This window comes from Chenopodium quinoa, unplaced genomic scaffold (genome assembly GCF_001683475.1).
Source record: "Chenopodium quinoa cultivar QQ74 unplaced genomic scaffold, ASM168347v1, whole genome shotgun sequence".
NCBI classification, from domain to species: Eukaryota; Viridiplantae; Streptophyta; class Magnoliopsida; order Caryophyllales; family Amaranthaceae; genus Chenopodium; species Chenopodium quinoa.
The window spans coordinates 2606313-2626367 of record NW_018742205.1 but is presented as its reverse complement, the minus strand read 5'-3'; the positions used below and the strand labels follow the sequence as shown (position 1 = coordinate 2626367).

The 20055-nt window shown below is 38.2% G+C and overlaps 2 protein-coding genes across 2 annotated transcripts; both read left to right on the top strand.

Moving 5' to 3' along the window:
- Window positions 1-13301: 13301 nt before the first annotated feature.
- LOC110729050 (probable sesquiterpene synthase) lies at window positions 13302-16640 on the top strand. The gene is made up of 7 exons (XM_021908755.1): window positions 13302-13540; window positions 14044-14323; window positions 14480-14852; window positions 14990-15202; window positions 15354-15492; window positions 15704-15958; window positions 16101-16640. Exons 1-7 carry the CDS (start codon window positions 13442-13444, stop codon window positions 16401-16403), a joined length of 1662 nt encoding a protein of 553 aa, XP_021764447.1. The 5' UTR covers window positions 13302-13441; the 3' UTR covers window positions 16404-16640.
- A 2169-nt stretch (window positions 16641-18809) lies between these two features.
- LOC110726531 lies at window positions 18810-19595 on the top strand. Its single transcript, XM_021906016.1, has one exon. It carries the CDS (start codon window positions 18810-18812, stop codon window positions 19593-19595), a length of 786 nt encoding a protein of 261 aa, XP_021761708.1.
- Window positions 19596-20055: the final 460 nt, after the last annotated feature.

The window sequence follows — 20055 nt, the reverse complement described above, 5'->3', positions numbered from 1 at the left end:
AACCTAAAACCAGCCCTTGTTTCAAGCCCCCAGTTTAATCAAAACCAGGACCTCTCCTCTACGGTTTGTAGCTAGTCAGGCTGCTGGCAATCGGAGTGGGTCGCCCTTACTCTTCGGTCGCCGGCGCGCCCCCTCCACCTCTTCCTGTCCATGGATGCCGGATTATCTCTTTAGTCAATTGACAAGAGTGAGATTGCTACGGGTCCGACACCGATCTCCGTTTTGCTAGGCTGGGTTCCGTCACTCTAGCTCATTCCCTAGCTAAGTTTTCAATTGGGGTTTTTTTTACCCAAGTTCTCTAAGTAAGGCTTCCATAATTTTTTTAGTTTTCGCTTTCTCCTGGGCTTTGAGTTTTGCTTCTGCTACCTCAGTTTCTCCTAAAAAAAAAAAAAAAAGAAAAACTGAAAGTTTGTTTTTTTCCTCCTCTTCTGTGCTTCTACTTCTCTTTTGGGGTTTTTTAAAGCGGCAATTTTATGAAATGCCACTGACTACTTAAAAAATTCACCAAATGTCATCGCGTTTTTCAAAATTTACTAAATGCCACTGAGGTTTAGTACAATATCACCATATGCCATTTTCGTTAGTTGACCGTCAGTGCCCGTTAGTTGACCCCACCACTTGCCACGTGTCACCTTATGATTGGTCCGTTTTTAAAAAAAATTAAAAAAAAAACCAAAAATATTTTTAAGAAAATTAAAATAATAATAATAATAAAAATAAAAAAAACCACCAAATTGCTGCCACCAGCCAGGCAGTACCGCCATCCCCCTTGCCGCTGAGGCCAGCACCGGAAGGCGCGCCGGCGGACCCCCACCCCTTCCCCTCCCCTTACCCCTTTGCGCCACCCACCCTAGCCCAAACCCCTAACCCGCGAAACCCCACCCTCCTTCCTCCACCATGCACCCCCCTTCTCTTTCCTCAAACCGTGAGTTTTTTTCCCCTTTTTCTTTTCAATTTTCTTAGTTTTCCTTCATAATTTCTAAAGGATCTTAATTTAATTTAGTTGCTTGTTTTGTTTGATGTGATTAGGTAGTTTATAACCCGATCTCGCTGGCCCGTACTCCACCGAAATCGAACTCGAGCTTCCTCACAATCAAGGTACACCAAAACGAGTTTGGGCTAATCTGAAGTTTTAGTTGTAAATGGTTAATTTTGTGGTAATCTGCTCAATTTACAGTGGAATTTCGGTGATGAAATCACATTTCAATTTTTTATTTTATTTTTCTGAAATCATAGAAAAGATGAAGGAAAGGACAACAAATTAATTTTGCCAAAAAAAAAAAAAAAAAAAAACAGTTGAACAGATTAATATATTTTTGAACTTCAATTTCTCCTCTGAACAGATTTGTTTTTTGGGTTTTTCTGAGCTATACCCCTAAGGTAGTCGGGTTTCTAAGTTGTACCCATGTTTTTTTAAGTTTCTAAGCCGTGCCCTTCAACTGCTTATCAATACTAAAATGTACCCTTATTAGTTGTTTAAAAGTTAATTGATAGTGTGATTTTGTGGCTTCAATTTTTGTTGTTAGGGTTGCGGTGGCTAAGATTTCTTTCTCCTATCATTTCCTTACCTTTTATCATCTTTTTATTAAATTTATAGTTAACTTTAGGTAACGCGGAAGTCCTAAGGAGGGTACCATTCATTAATGGTAGTGAGTTGAGGGGCACAACTTAGAAATTTGAAAAAGCATGGGTACAGCTTAGAAACTCGACTACCTTAGGGGCATAACTTAGAAAAACCCTTATTTTTTATTTTTCGAGATTGGTAGAGTTGTATCGAACAAATTGGGGATGAGCATTATCATACTTAGACACTCAGTCACTCACCCTTCGTTTGCCTTGATTGGGGAAAATGGTGGGAGCTTGAATTTGGTGGTTTCGGGGTGGTGGAGGAAGGGGGCTGGAGTTACGCGGGATAGGGGTTTGGGCTAGGGTGGGTAGCGTGACGGGGTAAGGGGTAGGGGTCCGCCAGCCGCCGGCGCGCCTTCCGGTGCTGGCTTCGGCTGTAAGGGGGATGGCGGTGCTGCCTGGCTGGTGCCAGTAATTTGGTGGTTTTTTTTTATTTTTTTAAATTTTTTTGGTTTTTTTAATTATTTTTTTTTAAACGGACCAATCAGAAGGTGACACGTGGCAAGTGGTGGGGTCAACTAAGGGGCACTAACGATCAACTATCAGAAATGGCATATGGTGATATTGTACTAAACCTCAGTGGCATTTGGTGAATTTTGAAAAACACGATGGCATTTGGTGAATTTTTTAAGTACTCAGTGGCATTTCATAAAATTGTCGTTTTTTAAAGACTTGTTTTTTGGTGTATTATGGATTGGCAACCTTTAAATAAAGCCCATAGTTTTTACTCGCTTGAATGACGACTATGATGAAAGTATTATGAACTTTGATAAGAATAATTGCCCTCGAGATATCTTTAATCAAGCCAAGAGTTTGAAGGACGAGGGTAACATGCTATAAACGTGGTGAGTTTATCTGTGACGGGGCTTAGTATGATAGAGGGTTGAAATTTTTGTGCTTTGGTTTACCAAGGAATGAGGAAGATTGTGCCTTGATATGGAGTCTTGTTATTGCTTTGGAATTGAATCTTGTAGCTTGTGCCTTAAAGGTCCATGAGTATGAACAAACTAAGGAATTTTGCTCCTTAGTCATCGAGTTTGATGGTAGCAATGCTAAATCTCTTTACAGAAAGGTTTTAGCAGAGATCAAGTTTAACCAATTGGAAGAGGCTTATGAGAACCTTGACAAGGCAGTCAGGTCAGAGCCTAATAATTAGGATATCCTCCGTGAACTGGAGAAAGTGAAAGGCCTAAGTTGCGAGGAAAGCAAGCCCGGTGGTAAGAGGGCTTGTAAGAGAGGTGTTGAAAATTCTATTGCGACTGAGTGTAACCACAACAAAAAGGGGAAAACCAGTGAGTCAACTATCAGCCTAGTGAAAGGCCCAGTTTCTCATAGCGATGACCAAAGGAGTGATGTTACTAGCCTTCCTTCTACGGGCCAAGCTAGTGAGATGGAGGTTGAGAGCCCCATCCATAGTTCCATACCCACAACGTGTATGTTGCTTTGGAATCAAGAAATGTTTTGGAACTTGGAAAATCCATTGTTTTTCTAATGGAATGAAAAGAAACAAGACCTTAAGATTTCCTTCTTGTCCTATTCGAATCTGAAGGAAGGGAGGACATTGAGTTTCTTTAACCAATTTGCGGGTTCATGGATGACTGTACGAGTAAAGGAAAAGACTACTGAAGATAGGCATTCAAAAATTTACAAGGATACGGATTCCAAAGGTCCAAATCTCTATCCATGCTATTAAGAAGACGAGTTCGGGCCGGAAGAAGCGAGACAAGAAGCCCAAAAAGGAAAAGGTCACCCCCCTCTCTTCTGGCCCTAAAGTGGTCAACCATGTCCTCTACACTATTGCTGTTGTGAAGTTAGATGAGTCTATGCTTTCAGGCCTAACTTATAACAGCGTTGAAGGTTCAAGCGCCGAGTATGGGAGTGAAGGTCTAGCAAGAGACTATCATGCCACTGACTTTGTTGAAGTGGAATCCGTCGGATCCAATGAGGATGACCCCATGGCTTTTGAACATGACCAGGTGCAGTTTGTCCCAATACTACCTTCAAGTTCTCTGCCACGGCGAGGAAACATAGTAGGCCACACATATCAAGGGAGAAGAACAAGAAAGGTAATCTTTATTCCAGGTATCGTTTTTGCAGGTCCAAGAAGCGAAAAGGAACAAACTCTGATCATCTTATGGATAACGTCTATGATGGAACCTGTCAACCCCCATATTTGTATCCCATAGCAAGTCATGAAAGTTGTACCCCCATTCCCCGTTATAGTCCTTGTGTTAGTTTGGTTAAGAGAGTTAAATCTCTTTTTGTTTTATTTGTAGTCTTGAGTCTGTTGGGAGCTTGTCTCCTTTTTGGATCGTTGAAAAAAAAATAAAAAAAATAAAAAATAAAATGGGCTACTCAATTTTTTTTTTTTCAACAATTAGTTATATAGTAATATTATACGAGGTGTAAACAGTTGGTGACATAAAAAATGTTTTTGATGATAAAACTAATGGTAACACCTTAGTTATGTTCTCGGGTGCATAATATGTGTTTGTTAGTTTGCAAGACCTATGATCTCAACTCTATAGTTGGCCTAGGACTCAATGTGAATTCTGGTATATAATTAGAGTTTTTTTTGGAAGCTATAAAGTGAAAACAAAAAAAAATGGAGTTGTGCACCCTAGTGAAGGTTTCCATGTTTCCATCACTCAACTTAAATACAACGGCGATTTCACCAAATGCCATTGAGTTTTTTAAAAATTCACCAAATATCATTAAGTTTTCACAAATTCACCAAATGTCACCGAGCTTTTAAAAAATTCACTGAATGCCATTAATGACTAACGACCGTTAACTCTGTTAATCACTAGGATTAAATCATGACACGTGTCATGATATGATTGGTTCATTTCAATCCTTTAATTTAATTAATAAAATATCTTTTTTTTTCTCGATTTTCGTGATGAAAATTGCTCGGGTAAAGTTTTGGGGGTCATTTTGACACTCTATGTTCAAATGAAGCTCGGAATTGGAAAAAAAAAATGCCCCGTTTTGTGCGTCGAAAAATATCTTGATTAGTGTGTTGTTATTTTCTAACCTTGAAAATTGGTCAGGTAAGATTTTGGGGGTCATTTTGACCCTTAATCGGATCAAATTAAGCTCGAAATTTGGCAAAAAAATAATGTAAATGCCCCGTTTTGTGTGTCGAGAAATATCTCGATTTGTGTGTCGTTTTTTTTTTAACTATGTTAATTGTTCAGGTAAGGTTTTGGTTGTCATTTGAGCCATTTATGGGTCCAAAATAAGCCAGGAATTGGCAAAAAAAATAATAATGTAAATGCCCTGTTTTGCGTGTTAAGATCGTAATTTTTTTACCATAAAAATTGTAAAACGCGGCATTTATGTTAATTTTTTTGCCAAATATAAGCTTAATTTAGACGCTCATAGGGTCAAAATGACTCCCATAATCTTACCCGGTCAATTTTTACGGTTAAAAAATTAACAACACGCTAATCGAGATATTTTTCGACACACAAAACGGGGCATTTATGTTTTTTTTTTTGCCAATATAATTCCAAGCTTAAATGACCCACAAAACTTTACCCGAGTAATTTTCGTCATGTAAATCGAGAATTTTTTTTTTATTTTTATTAATGAAAATAAAGGATTAAAGTGAACCAATTATATCATGACACGTGTCATGATTTATCCTAATGACTAACGGAGTAACAGACGTTAGTCATTAATGACATTCAGTGAATTTTTTAGAAGCTCGGTGGCATTTGGTAAATTTGTGAAAACTTATGGCATTTGTTGAATTTTTAAAAAATTTAGTGGCATTTGTTGAAATCGTCATAAATACAATTTACTCATTTTATTTTGAGTGTTTTCTTTCCTAATTAATTGTAAATGAAGGTAATATGAGCTTACTAGTTCAGTACGTAGTTCTTGTATTATAAATCTAGGAGAAGTCTACAATATTTGTTTATTGATGAAGGGGTAAACCAAAATCAGTGGCGAATTTAGGACTTTAGAAATGTTGTCCCAAAGTACATGTTATTGAATAGTCTAATTAATAATATAGACCCACCACCGGGTTTTACTCAAGCAATGATAAGAACGGATAAAGTTGTCCTAGGGGACAATACAATAAGGCAAGAGTGTACTATTAGAATTGATGGTTCGTGGGAGAAAGGCACGAACAAGTGCGGTATTGGTTGGACAGTAGATTATGGTTCATGTTGTGAGCATGATGCGGGGGGAAACTATGGTTTAGCTACTAATGCCCTTCAAGCTGAGGTAGAGGCATGCAAAAAAGCTTCACAGTAGAGTCGGGATAGGAATTTTAAGAAAGTTATGGTATACTCGGATTCAAGTGTGATGATCTCCATGCTTCGAAGTACAGGGAATGACAACATCGCCACTCACTGGTCCATGAGGGAGATTAAAAGCCTCGGTTTGGGATTCCAGATCTGCAATATCCTACAATTCGACAGGGAACAAGTAGCACGTGAACATTTTATAGCTAACTAGTGTCGGTTAAGTTTAGTTGATTTTCTTTTAATATCTAGTGTCTTGTGTTGTGCCATTGTCAAAAAAAAAAAAGACAATGTGATAATGGAGATTCATGGAGAGTATGAATGGAATACCAAGACAAATCGACAAGTATTGCGGAATACAAGAAAACAAATATAGAAATTTTGATTACATGCATTTTCGGTTAACTTAATTTTCAAGCTCTACTCGCATCAAGTTTTCAAGTGAAAACACTGACGATATAACAATATTCAAGAAAATTCGGAATAGTTTAATTGAAAAATTACATCATCGCCTGACATTAAATTAAATAAAAATAGTATTTGCTTATTTTGTCCAAGGTACAAGTACAACCCACTAATTGCAGTGGCGGAGCAAACTTTCCAACAAATGGTTCAAATCAATTAATTCTTAACCAAAAGTAAATGATTTTTTTATCCTAAATTATTAATAAAAACATTTATATAAACTTTCATATGACTTAAAAATCTTAAATACAAATTCATATTATATTATATATTATATATTGTACATATACACATACAAATATATGTGTTTTACATTGATAGTTTAAATTTTGATATCCTATTACCATATAAAATAATTCACTTTAAATTATTAATTTTTTATTTTTGAAATGTTTGTAACATATCTTCACTACTAGAAAACAGGCGATTTTCGACGGAATTTTTCCGTCAGAAACACCCCGTTTTCCGTCGGAAACCCCATTTCCGACCAAAATTTCGTTAGATGCAGTTGTCGAAAGAGGTTTTGTAGGAAAAACGACTTCTTTTCCGTCGAAACCAGTTTTCCGACGGAATTTTTCTATTGGAAGACATTTTCCGGCCTGAAAAAGTCCGTTTCCGACAGATATTTTTCCACCGGAAAATTCCGTATGAAAATCCTATTTAAAAAGTAAAAAAAAAAAACTGCACCACCACCAGCCCCCACCCCAGAACCACTAGCCCACCCAACCAGACCCCAACCACCAACTCACCCTCCACCACACTCACACCAGCCCCTATCCCATCTTTACACATCACCACGGACACCACCTCACCAAAAAATAACCCCAAAAAAACGAAACTTAGCGGAAAAAAAAAACGCAAAAAACCGAAAATTAATCTAAGAAAATGAAAATTAACACAACAAAATCGAAAAATACCACAAAAAAAAAAATCATAACTCCTATCAAATCGAAAAATACCACATATATATATATACAAATTTTTATATGTGGCTGGCCACACCGTATGACTGAAATTACTAATTTAGGGGTAACTCCTAATCGACCGAGTAATCCCTGACCGAGTAACCCTTGAATAAGTGACCCCGGGCCCCCGACCGCACGGTGTGGCCAGCCACACAGAAAACGTGTTGAAAAAATAATATTAAATGAACAAAAAAAATGCCTTTGGATAAGTCTTGCACTCAGTGTATACTTCCTCCGTTCCAATATCATTGCAACAACTATACTTTTGCACTATTCATCACTCTTGTTTGATCATATACTATGATTTATAATATAGTCTCTGGGATCTTGTTAGATTCGTCTCATAAAATATTTTCACATTATCAACTTATTACAATTTTTCACTACTAGAAAACAGCCAATCAACGACAGAAAAAATCCGTCGGAAAACCCTGAAATTCCGTCGGAAATGCCCATTTCCGACGGAATTCCGTCGGACAGCACCGTTGCATTACCTTTTGTAGGAATTTCGCGATATTCTAAGGGAAATTACGTCGGAAAGGTCCATTCCGATGGATATGTTCTATCGGAGTCAAGTTTGACTTAATTGAGAAGTCCGTCGCAAGTTTCCGACAGAAAATTCCGTCGCAACAACCCAAGCTTCCGACGGAATTTTCCGTCGGAAAATTTAATAGAAAAAAAAGCCCCTACCCACCAGCCCATCCCCCTACCCTTAACCCACCAGGCCCACCACCCTAAACCACCACCTTAAACCACCTAACCCTACCCCACCAGATCCACCACCTTAACCCACCACCTTAACCCACCGCCAATAACCCGCTTAACCCTACCAGACCCACCACCTTAACCCTAACCAGCCATCTTCACCTACCCACCAAAATCCCTAACCCGTGACACCTCAGCACAAAAAAAAAAAAAAATCAAAACATAAAATAAAAAACAGAAGCAATTATTCAAAATTAAATAAACAGATCTAAAATCAACACAAAATTCGAAATTTAACAAAAATAAATTATACTATACAATTATCTCAAATATTTTAACTTAAATATACAATTATTTCAAAAAAAAAAGTTATACATTGAAAATTTGAACAAAATAAAACTAGATCTAATTCTAACCAAAATTAAATGTAGATCTAGAATGATATGTTAACGATGCGGCTGAATGTGACGCGGCGGCGCTGGAGGTGACGCGACGGTTGTACGGTGATGTTGATGTTGTTCTTACGCGGCCTTGGTGTTGTTGGTGGTTGTTGCGGTGGTGGTGTTATTGATGATGTTGGGTGGCTGGAGGCGAAGAGGAGAAGGGAAAGATGAACACAGAAGGGGAAAAAGAGAAAGAGAAGAGGAAAGAGGAGAGGGGATAGGAGAGAGAAAGAGAAAAGGAAAGAGGAGAGGGGATAGGAGAGACAAACGAGAGAAAGAGGGGAAAGAGTGGCAGAGAGAGAGGAGATTGAAATGACAAAATGAAAGAGGGGAGAGGGGGTAGTTCCGTGTTTAAGGGTTAGGTTTTTTTTTTTTGTAAAAAAAATCAAAATTTCGTCAGACTTGGTTCAAAATCCGTCGGAAGCTTTTCGACAGAATTAAATTCCGTCGGAAAGTATTTATTTTCCTACGGATTTTCCCTCGGAAACTAAATATTTTTCGATGGAATTAAATTCCGTCGGAAATTTCCGACGGAATATAAATCCATCGGAAATTTCGCTTTTTCCGACGGATTTTTGTGTCCGTCAGAACACATCTGTCTGAAATGGACCTTTTTCTAGTAGTGTTTTTTTCAATTTTGCTATCACCAAAAGGCATGCATTTCAGTTTTGCTACCCCTTTAATTTTTTATTTTATTTTGCTACCACCTAAATCACAGTTGTTAAAAATTGCTACCACTTAACGGAATGGAATAGGTTTCTGTTAAGTTTATTAAAAAAAAAAGTTAAATTTAAAAATAAAAAAAAAACCACCACCCTTAACTGCCACCCTCCCCCCTCCCTTTCCTCCACCTTTGCAGCCCAACACAGTCACCACCCCAGCCAGCCCCCTTCCGTCAGCCACCCTCCCCCCTCCCCCCTGCCGGCGACCCAAACCCTTCCATCAACGCAACCCCCCAGCCCAACCCCAACGCCCCATCATCGCAACCCAAACCCTTCCATCAACGCAACCCCCCAACCCAACCCCAACGCCCCATCATCGCAACCCATCCCTTCCATCAACACAACCCATCATCTCTGCCCCAACCCTCCCTCCCCACCTCCCCATCCCCCCCACCGGAATCGTCCCCCTCCCCTTCCCCCACCCTGAATCGACCCCCCTCTTCCCTTCCCCCTTTAAAATTTTCGCGAAGAACCCTAAAAAAATTGAATTAGGGGTTTTTGTTTCACAAATGTATTCGCGCAATTCTTGATCCCAAATGATAGTGTGTTGCATTGTGAACGTTTTGGTACTAATTTTGTGCGTTTTGGTGAAGAAATGAACATGTTACCCCTTTCCTTAAGCTTTGTGCGTGAGTATCAATGGAGTTAGGGGTGGCGTAGGTTGGGGAAAGGGTTTGGGGTGGGGTCGCCGGTGTTGGCCCAAGCTTTGGCCGCCGCCGCCGGCAGGGAGGAAGGGGGTGGCTGGCTGACGGGAGGGGGCTGGCTGGGGTGGTGACTGTGTTGGGCTGCAAAGGTGGAGGAAAGGGATGGGGGAGGGTGGCAGTTGAGGGTGGTGGTTTTTTTTTTTTTTTTTTTTTTTTTTTTTTGTTTTTAAATTTTACTTTTTTTTTTTAATAAAATTAACAGAAACCTAACCCATTCCGTTAAGTGGTAGCAATTTTTAACAACTGTGATTTAGGTGGTAGCAAAATAAAATAAAAAATTAAAGGGGTAGCAAAACTGAAATGCCTGTCTTTTGGTGGTAGCAAAATTGAAAATGTCCTTATAGATATATAACATATAAAATGTATTTTGGGATGCGCAATTTCATCCTTGTTGCAATATTATTGGAACGGAGGAAGTATAAAAATTTCAAAGCTAGAAATAGAGGTGTCAAAACCGAACCGATCAGAAAAAAATCATCCGTTTCGAATTGTAACCGATTCGATTTGACCTGAGAAATCCGATCTGTAACCGACCCGAACTTAATTTGAATCCGAATTTAACTTGATCTGAACTTATTATTAACCCAACACCGATTTGACCCGACTTGAACTCAACCCGAACCCGATATGACCCGACTTGAACTCAAACTGAACCAATTTGACCCAACTTAAACTCAACCCAATCCAAAAAGGACCCGACAAATAACCGATTTTATCCGATCTGTTTTAACTCGAACTGATATTAACCCGACCCGATTTTAAACCGATCCGATTTTAACCGATTCGATTTTAACCCGGCCAAAATTTAAAACCTAACCTATTATTATTGACCTTTTTTTTCAAGTGCTTATACTACTATATATTTACAAATTTACTAATTATTAATAAGTTAGAAAGTCTAAAATTCTAACAAATATCTTATACAAATCTAATTAGTATTAAAGCAAACTAATAGTACTTGTAGCCTCATGAGATTAAACAATTGAAGAGTAGTACCTTAAAAAGAGGACGTTTTTTTTTTTTTTTTTTTTTTTTTTTTTTTTTTTTTTTTTATATCACTATATGTGATTATGTGACTATCATCTATATATCAATCTATCAGTCTATCACTAGTTCATTACTAATTGTCTCACTTATGTACGTAGGTATGATAAGTCATCGATAATTATTCAATTTAAATTTGGCTCCAAGATAAATATTACACAAGAATTGATTGAATGAGAAAACTAATTCTTCGCATTTTGTAATAATTAACCACGTAATATGAGAAATGACACATAAATGACTTGATATCGACCCAATAATAAGGTAAAAATTCAATAATTAATCTAGTCTAAAAATGACCTTTTTTGGATATTGAATTTGGTCAACTCGACCAAAATCTAGACAAACACAAAAAGGATTTGAATCGAAATTGACCAAATATTGAACCAACCTTATTGTTTCAGGGTTTTTTGATGTCCTACGGGAGAGTTACAATTCCGAGACTGGATCCGTGCGCCTGTACCTGCAAAACAACGGAGACTTCGGGTGGTGGGAGCTCCGCCTCCGACGGTCAAGTTAGTACAAGTTAGTACTTGTTTGAGGAGTGAATAGTGCGGAAAAGTAAAGGTTGGGAGATCTGGTTCCTCTAGGGGAGGAGTGATCAGTGTGTTTAGGTATCTAGGTGAGAGTAATTAATTGTTGAATCCCCTTTAATGAGGATTAATTAAAGTATTTATAGCCTTGAGAAGCGTGCCAATCCTAGGTTTAGGTCAACCTGGGCAGATTGGGCTTCTTCCGGACTTTGGGCCTTGGTGGCCATTTTGCCTATTTGGCATATGGGAGGCCACGTGGCGTGGCCTGATTAGTCCATGTTGGACCTCTTAGGGTGACAAGTGGCGGACGCTGATTGGCCCACGTGGTGGACACGTGGCAGGTCCGGATTGGTCCATTTGTCATGGGTAATTTTACCCTAAACACTTATCTTAATCAAACAGAACTTGACCGAATCGAAATCATCCGAACCGAAATCAACCCGACCCAAATTCATCTGACCCGAAATTAACTCGGTCAAACCCGTTTTGAACCCGATTCGAATTTATCCGAACCGAACATGAACCGATCTGGAGTTGACCCGACTCATATCTGACCCGGACTCAATAGAACATGACCCGAATCTGATCCGACCCGACCCGATCCAAGTTAAAAGAATATTTTTGACCCGAACATATCCGATCTGAATAGACCCGACCTGAATAAACCCGACCCAAACTCCATTTGATTATCCGAATTAACACCTCTAGCTAGAAATGCTAGTAGCCAAGTAGGCATAACATTATGGAATAAAAAGCAGCCAAATATCTTTTATATCTTACGAAATACGTAGTATTTATTTACTCTATTTATTTATTTATTTATTATTATTTTTTTTGTGTGTGTGTGATACTGCGAGAGGCAGCCATGTTGGAACACCGAACAAAAGCACCCAAGCAGCCAGTATAGAAATTTAGGATGAAAAATAGCCAACTTTGTTGTGCTGCCCTTATTATATAGTAGTCTGTAATTGAAGCACGAGCCTTGAGTATTAATATTCTAAAAAAAAGCATATATAGATGACGTAAATAAGATTAAAGATAATCATTTTCCACTAAATCTAATTGACAAACAAATCATACGCTGATAAAAATATAATCTCTCATGAGTGGATCTCTAATTATTTTCTTTTTCCGCTGGTAACCATGTCATGCTTAGGATTTACATTTGACACTAAATTATCCAAAAGTTGAAAATTATCATCGTAATGACTTCAATAGTATTGTCGGAAATATGAGTGTAAACAGATTCAAATCATGTACTTTGTATAGTTTTAGAAAAGATATATATAGATGACAAATTAAAAAAGCGAAAATGTTGTGATAAATGTACTAAATTGAGAGTGTTTTCCTAATAATACACAGCTCGTACAATATTTTAGATTTGACTATGCTCATACTTGTGCTAATATTATATATATATATATATATATATATATATATATATATATATATATATATATATATATATATATATATATATATATATATATATATATATATATATATATATATATATATATATATATATATATATTCATTTAAGCTTGAACTTTCAAAAAACCGAAGAGCACACAAATCTAGAATACCCCTAATCAGCCATCCTAAAAATCTAATTAAGATAGACAATAGTATTAGAACACAAACCCTTTAAGGTATCTAATAAAAAATTACTCTTAGAGTCTTAGATTTACGGCCAAACATCTTCAAAATTTGGTGGCGCAAATCTAAGAGCATATATGACACTTCCTTTCTCTATACCAAAAACAGTTGCTGGAAATTTCAAAGAAATTGTATACTTATCTTTAGGAGATTATTCAACCTTGTAATAATAACATAAAAAATTTCTACACTTGAAAATCCTACTTGTATATAAACATGAGGCACTAACCTTCAAAGTACCACACAACCTAGTACTTTCCAAATATAATCACTTCAAGTAGAAAAAAATATATACCATTTTAAGACCTGAAAAAAGATGGCTAGTGCAAGTGCAACCTCTGCTTCTCAACCTATTGCTTACTTTCATCCAACCCATTGGGGTGACCAATTCTTACAATTTACTCCTCTCGATAATGTTCGTTTTCTTTATCCTTAATTCTTCGTCGAGTCTTTTAAGTATAAGCTAATAATCTTGCATGAGACTATGGTCTTATTGCATTGTTTGTTCTCTGCAACTTATTTTTGTTGAATTTGATTTATAAAACAATAGTAATTTTTGTTTTACTTATTAACTTTTGTTTTTTTTGGTTACATTGAGCTTAATTAACCTTCTTTTTCTTTTAAAATTTTTGTACAATTAATAAGAACGTGCAACCTGATATTATTCTTATCAACTTTTTCATGTCAAAAATAAAAAAAAATAAAAATAAAAATAAAAAATCGTAAAAGATTGAAATCCTATAGATTTCTTAGCTCAAAAATTTGTTTGGGACATAAAGTGACGAGTTATTTTAATTTTAAGTAAACAAACTCAAAAAGAATAACCTTATATGAGTAATAATCAAACTTTTTACATCTATCTATTGCATGAAAATTGTAAAACTATGAAATAACAAATTGGATAATATTATAATATAGGTAACCCAACTTGAAAAGGAGCAAGAAGTTGAGCATCTGAAAGAGCAAGTAAGGAAAGAGCTACTTGCAAGAGTTGCAACTGTTGACAAGCCTTTGGAGCTGCTGGATTTCATCGACGCAATCGAACGTCTTGGGTTGGCATACTACTTAGAGAAGGAAATTGAGGAAGCTCTAGTTCAAGTGTATGAAAACTACCATGACCAATGTGACAAAGATGATTTGTACCATGTTGCCGCTCGATTTCGAATCCTCAGGCAACATGGCTATCATGTGTGTAGTGGTACGTAACAAACACTAATCTTCTTCCTTTAATTTTTTTTTTTCTACGCGTCATATATAACCTTTACAGACAATATATATCCGAATGTATAATGGACATTTAGTAAAATTGACAAGCTTTGAATTGTTGATTACTAATTAATTGTGAATCAATTAGATGTTTTCAAGAAGTTTAAGAATGAGAAAGGAAGCTTCAAGGATTGCATACTCAACGATGTTCCGGGCCTCCTAAGCTTGTACGAGGCATGTTATGTTCGTATCCATGAAGATGAAATCCTAGACGAAGCTATCGTCTTTACTACTACTCATCTTAAACTTATGGTAGAGAAATTGAGTTCTCCTTTGGCCGAACAAGTTACTCATGCCCTAGACCAACCTCTTCACTATGGCTTTGTTCGACTAGAGTCAAAGCATTACATAGGATTTTATGAACAATATGCTTCTCACAACAAAACTTTAGTCAAATTGGCAAAGTTAGATTTCAACTTACTCCAATTGTTGCATAAACAAGAATTCCAAGATATTTCCAGGTAATGCATACCGTACAACAACCCCAGTCTTTATTATTTACCATTAGGTCAAAACGTCATTAGTACTATTATATCAATTATTACCGGACCGAAGGAGTATGTATGATTTTGTGCTAACATTAAATTTGTTACATTAGTTGGTGGAACGATTTTTACCCGAAGGTACCATTTGTAAGAGATCGTTTGGTGGAGGCTTACTTCTGGGTTTTGGGATGCTATTATGAACGTGAATATTCATCTGCAAGAAAAACATTCATCAAAATTTTCATGATTGTGCAAGTTTTTGACGACGTATTTGATGCATATGGTACCTATGACATTCTAAAACTCCTGGTTGAAGCAGTTCAAAGGTTTGTAGATTTTATTAATCCGTAAATTGAAAATTTTGTAGTGGTCGTTTGAAATATGACTACCATAGTATTCTAATGATTTTGTAATTCATAATTAACATATTTTTTTATATTTATTGTACTAATCTATACTGTTAATTAAATTTCTTAGGTGGGACTATAGCTACATAGCCAAATTGCCAGAATATTTTGATTGTTGTTATCAAAAGCTTCTTGAAACCGTAGATGAAGTGGAGAACGAACTAGCTAAAGAAGGAAGATCACAAGGTGTAGAATGTTATAAAGAACGGGTATGTTCGGATCAAAATTATCTTGCATTTTCATTAAAATTAGTGCATTTTCCAATAATTACCACTCTCTGTTTGTTATCTAACAGTCACTTATATATACTACTCCGTATAATATTATACTTCGTAATACACCTTACAAGTACTTTTTTTTTTTTTTTATTTGTTACAACGAACCCACCTTGAGTTCATGTCTAAAATATATGTGTTGCAGATGAACCGTGTTTGTGAGGCATGGCTTGAAGAAGCAAAATGGTGCGGCCAAAGGTACACCCCAGGATTCGACGAGTATGTAGAAGTAGCTAAGATCTCGATTGCCCAAATTCTAGGGTTTGTTTCATCAATGCTTGGCATGGGACCCGTTGCAACCAATGAAGGAATTGCATGGGTGTGCCAAGAACCTATGCCTACGTTAGTAGATGCTTCACATGTGATCTTTAGGCTTAAAAATGACCTAGGCAGCACCGAGGTATGTAATTATTAATCTTTTTACCTTTTACCAAACTCGTCCCACTGACATCCCTATTCGATCAAATCTTTTTATATATTTTTTTTGGTGTCCTTAGCTCGTTTATGCCAAAGCTAACACATTAAACGTGCTTTTATTGCAGTTCGAACAAAACAGCAGAACTCATGTTGTGTCGTGTATCCAATGCTACATGAAGGGACATGTCGACGTAGATGAGGAACAAGTTAATCAAATTATCGAGAAGAAAGTGGATGATGCATGGAAGGACTTTAACCAAGCATTGCTTCGACCATATGTTATCCCAAAACCTTTGAATGATCGAATTCTCCACCTTACTCGCGCTATAATGGTTTTCTACAAGGACAGAACCGATGGCTACACCATTGTTAACAAGATCATACAAGATAAAGTTGCATCAGTCCTTGTTCATCCTATCCCGATATAATCACAAGATTATTATAACTAAATGTTTTATTCATTTTCTGAATAAAGAGTGTTTTGGGGTTGATAGATGGAAGGATTTTCCTGGTTTTAATCAGGAAATCCTTTTGTTTATTAAATTGTATAACGAATAAATTTCGCTTGCCTTTTGGCATAAATAAATTACTTCATGAATATCTGTATTACCTTTGTTCTTTATTTATTACAATAATAATTATATTGGGGTTTTGCACTATTATCAGTTTATCACTTTGCCTTTGACTATTTACAGTAAATTGTAATTTTAATTATAAGAAAATACAGTGTTGCAGGACCGGAATTTATAAATTTTTGACTTTTTGCATTTATTTTCAAAATGTTTGTCTAATGCATGATGTTTATGGGCACATGTTAAGTTACAAAAATATATAAGAGTATTTTTCGGCAACTTCACAGTCATATTAAAAGAAAAGAAAACCAATTAAGGGGACGTTTGGTTCGAATAATAATAGTGGAATGAAAAGAAACAAATAAGAGTGTAGAGACGAACCATTTAACTATTACCTATTCATTTATTTGGTTTAACCATGGAAGGAATCAATTAAACTTTACTCCCTTTGATTGTATTTGAGGAGGGTAAGGGTATTTGTTACCCTAAGTTTTTGAGAGGTAATAAATGAGAGGTAACTATTACCCTTAAGTAATGGTAATTGTTACCAAGCCTTCTAACCAAACACTCGATAACGGTATTGGTTTAATCGAATCTGTTTCCAATTCAAAAAATACATTAACCAAACATGCTCTAAAAAGAGATTAAATATAGAAATGGTGAACCCCGACCCAAAGAGAAATTATTAAGCTTAATCAATTTAGATTAACTAAGTATTGAAAGATTCTGTTTTATTTGTTATAAAACTTTTATGGATAAGTAATCTCTTAGGTCTTGTTGTGTGCGCGCAAGGTACACAATTGCTAACGGTCTCCATATCATAGAAAATGACCAAAAGCAGCTAGTGATCTCTGTACTTCAAGAAAAGGCCAAATTCAGTTATAATATTTACTTATAAACAATTAAAGATACTAATGATCATTTAGAACAATATGAAAGCATAAAATTCGACTTAGGAGATGCAAGAACAAACACTAGCTTGGTAGAAAATCGTATTCGTTCCTAGGTTTGTTTCTTTACCACTAAGTTCTATTGACTACTGTTTGGGGTCCAAATAACTCATATTTGGGCCCAATCCATAAATGAAAATAAGCAAAGCCCAAATAGCAAGGTTTAACCCTCCGGCCCACATGTCAGGTCAGTCCACAAAGCTAAGGTAAATGGTTAGCCCATTTATTCCACAAGCCCACTCCATCCAATTGGGGCAAGGTATAAAAGCTCACATTTTGTCAACTTTACAATCATTCACACATATTGCCTCAAGCAACTAACACTCTTGCATAGCAATTCTCTCTCCATTTTACACTCGTACTGACTTCGGCATCGAAGGGGCCTTCCTCGGCACAACCCCCGAGGCTAGTTTACGTTTGTTTAGCTGTACAAGAGATCCTCAATTCAGTCATCACTCGAATTGGGCTTCGTCTCCACTTATCCGAAGGACCTGCTGAAGGTCCCATTGTTTTTACCGAACCAATTTGGCGACGTCTGTGGGGATTCTTACAAAAAATCAGCCAAAAATCTCATACCAATCTTAGCCAACGCGAAAATGACTAAGAGTGGTAAAAGCTCTAAAAAAGCGAGAAAGATAGGCATGATCACGGTGAGGATCGATAGGACACCCTCACCGTCGCCTGAACCATCTGCCTCTAACTCTCCGAGGAGAGAGAATGTGCGCGAGGGATCTTACTCCCGACGGGTTCACCAAATTGGGAACTCGCCGAAAGAGAGTAACGCTCATGAGGATAACCCTCCGCAGAGCGTGCATTCACTCTCCCATTCGAAGTCAGAACCTCCCACCGTTCCTTCAACTGAAAATGTGGCGAGGGCAGTGGCTGTCTGCATGGAGTTCATGAAAACCCTGGGTGGACGCCTCCCATCCGCGCACAATACTCCTCCTTCACCTCCGCCGAAGCCGGAAAGCCGGAAGAGGAAACTGGCCCCGGAAGGGGAAGGACGAATTCCTTCCTCCTTTGGAGGAAGCGGAGGAGCTGAAAGCCTGGCCAGGACAGGACGGGAACGATGCGGACTCCGGTCACTTGGAAAATTCCCAAGTCCGGAACTCAAAGGACTTCCCAAGCAACCACAACGCTTTTCGCCGAAGCGTTTACGAGCGCCTAGGGGAAAGGGAGAAAGACATCCACGGCTGTCTCACTTATCCCAAAGGCAATCGCCCAGAACTGTCACGCGGAGACACCCCTCGCTTCCACCTCTCTAAGAGGGAGAAGTAAGGTTCCTTCGGAAAGGTAGAAGGGAAAGGTCGTGATGGTTCCTACCAGTTTACCTTTCCAGAGGTGGATACTGGAGGAATACGTGCCGACGATCAAAATTCCGGCACACATCACTTACGATGGTACTTCGGATCCGAAGGGTCACATAGCCTCTTACGAGGGGCATATGTACCTTAACCCCAGGTCTGAAGCTACCTGGTGCAAATACTTCCCCACAACCCTTAAAGATGTTGCCCAGTCATGGATCACCAAAGGGTTGAAGGAAGGTTCTATAACGGGTTGGAATGATCTCTCCAACAAGTTTAAGAGCAAGTTTTCTACAGCTAACCGCCGAGAGAAAATTACTGGCCTGCAGCAGACGGAAGACGAAAGTCTCCGAGATTACTTGACTCGCTTTAGCAACGAGTCGCCTGGAATCACAAGTCTGGACCAAAGTCTAGCCGTATTCGCACTACGGAATGGTTTGCAAGCTGGAAAGTTTCTGGATTTCATGGTCATGCATCCACCGCAGACCTTGGAAGAGGCCCTCGACGCTTCGGATAAATTCATCCGAGCCGAGGAATGGAACAAGGCGAAGTCGCAGTCTCAATCAGGGGATGTGAAGCCAAAAGGCCAACCAGATGAAGTTCCGGGGTCGAGGAAAGGGAAGGCGAAAGCCTCAGAACCTCACTCGATCACCGAGCCGAAGAAGGATAAGGCCCCCTACACAGGGAAGTTCGAATCCTACACCCCTCTCACCTTACCACGTACTAAGATCTTTAGTGCGACGAGGGAGGAGGGAAGATTCAAAAAACCAAAGCCGCCTCCTTCTTGGCCCTAGAAGAAAGGGAAGGATCATTGGTGCGAGTTTCATGAATCTCGTGGACATCGCACCGAAGATTGCCTTCAGGTGAAGGACCAGATCAAAGAGCTGGTCCAAAAAGGGTGCTTAAAAAAGTACGTCGCGGAGCGGCGCGAAGAGAAGAAGGCTGAGAGAGATTCTCGGCAAGATTTGGATTACCTCCGGAAAAGGGACAAACCACATGAAGGAGGAAACCATGACATCCTCACTAGTCCTGGAGGGATTTCTCGGAATGCGCTGAAACGCCATCTGAGGGGGCTAACCCATCAGATACACCACGCCGAATTCCGAAAGCCATAGTCTCCGGTGCCGAACATGATGTTCACAGCTGAAGACTGCAGGGGGTGGTGTACCCCCATGATGACCCGTTGGTAATCATGAGGGTCATCGCAAACCACAACGTCTATCGAACACTGGTAGATGGTGGCAGCGGGACGAA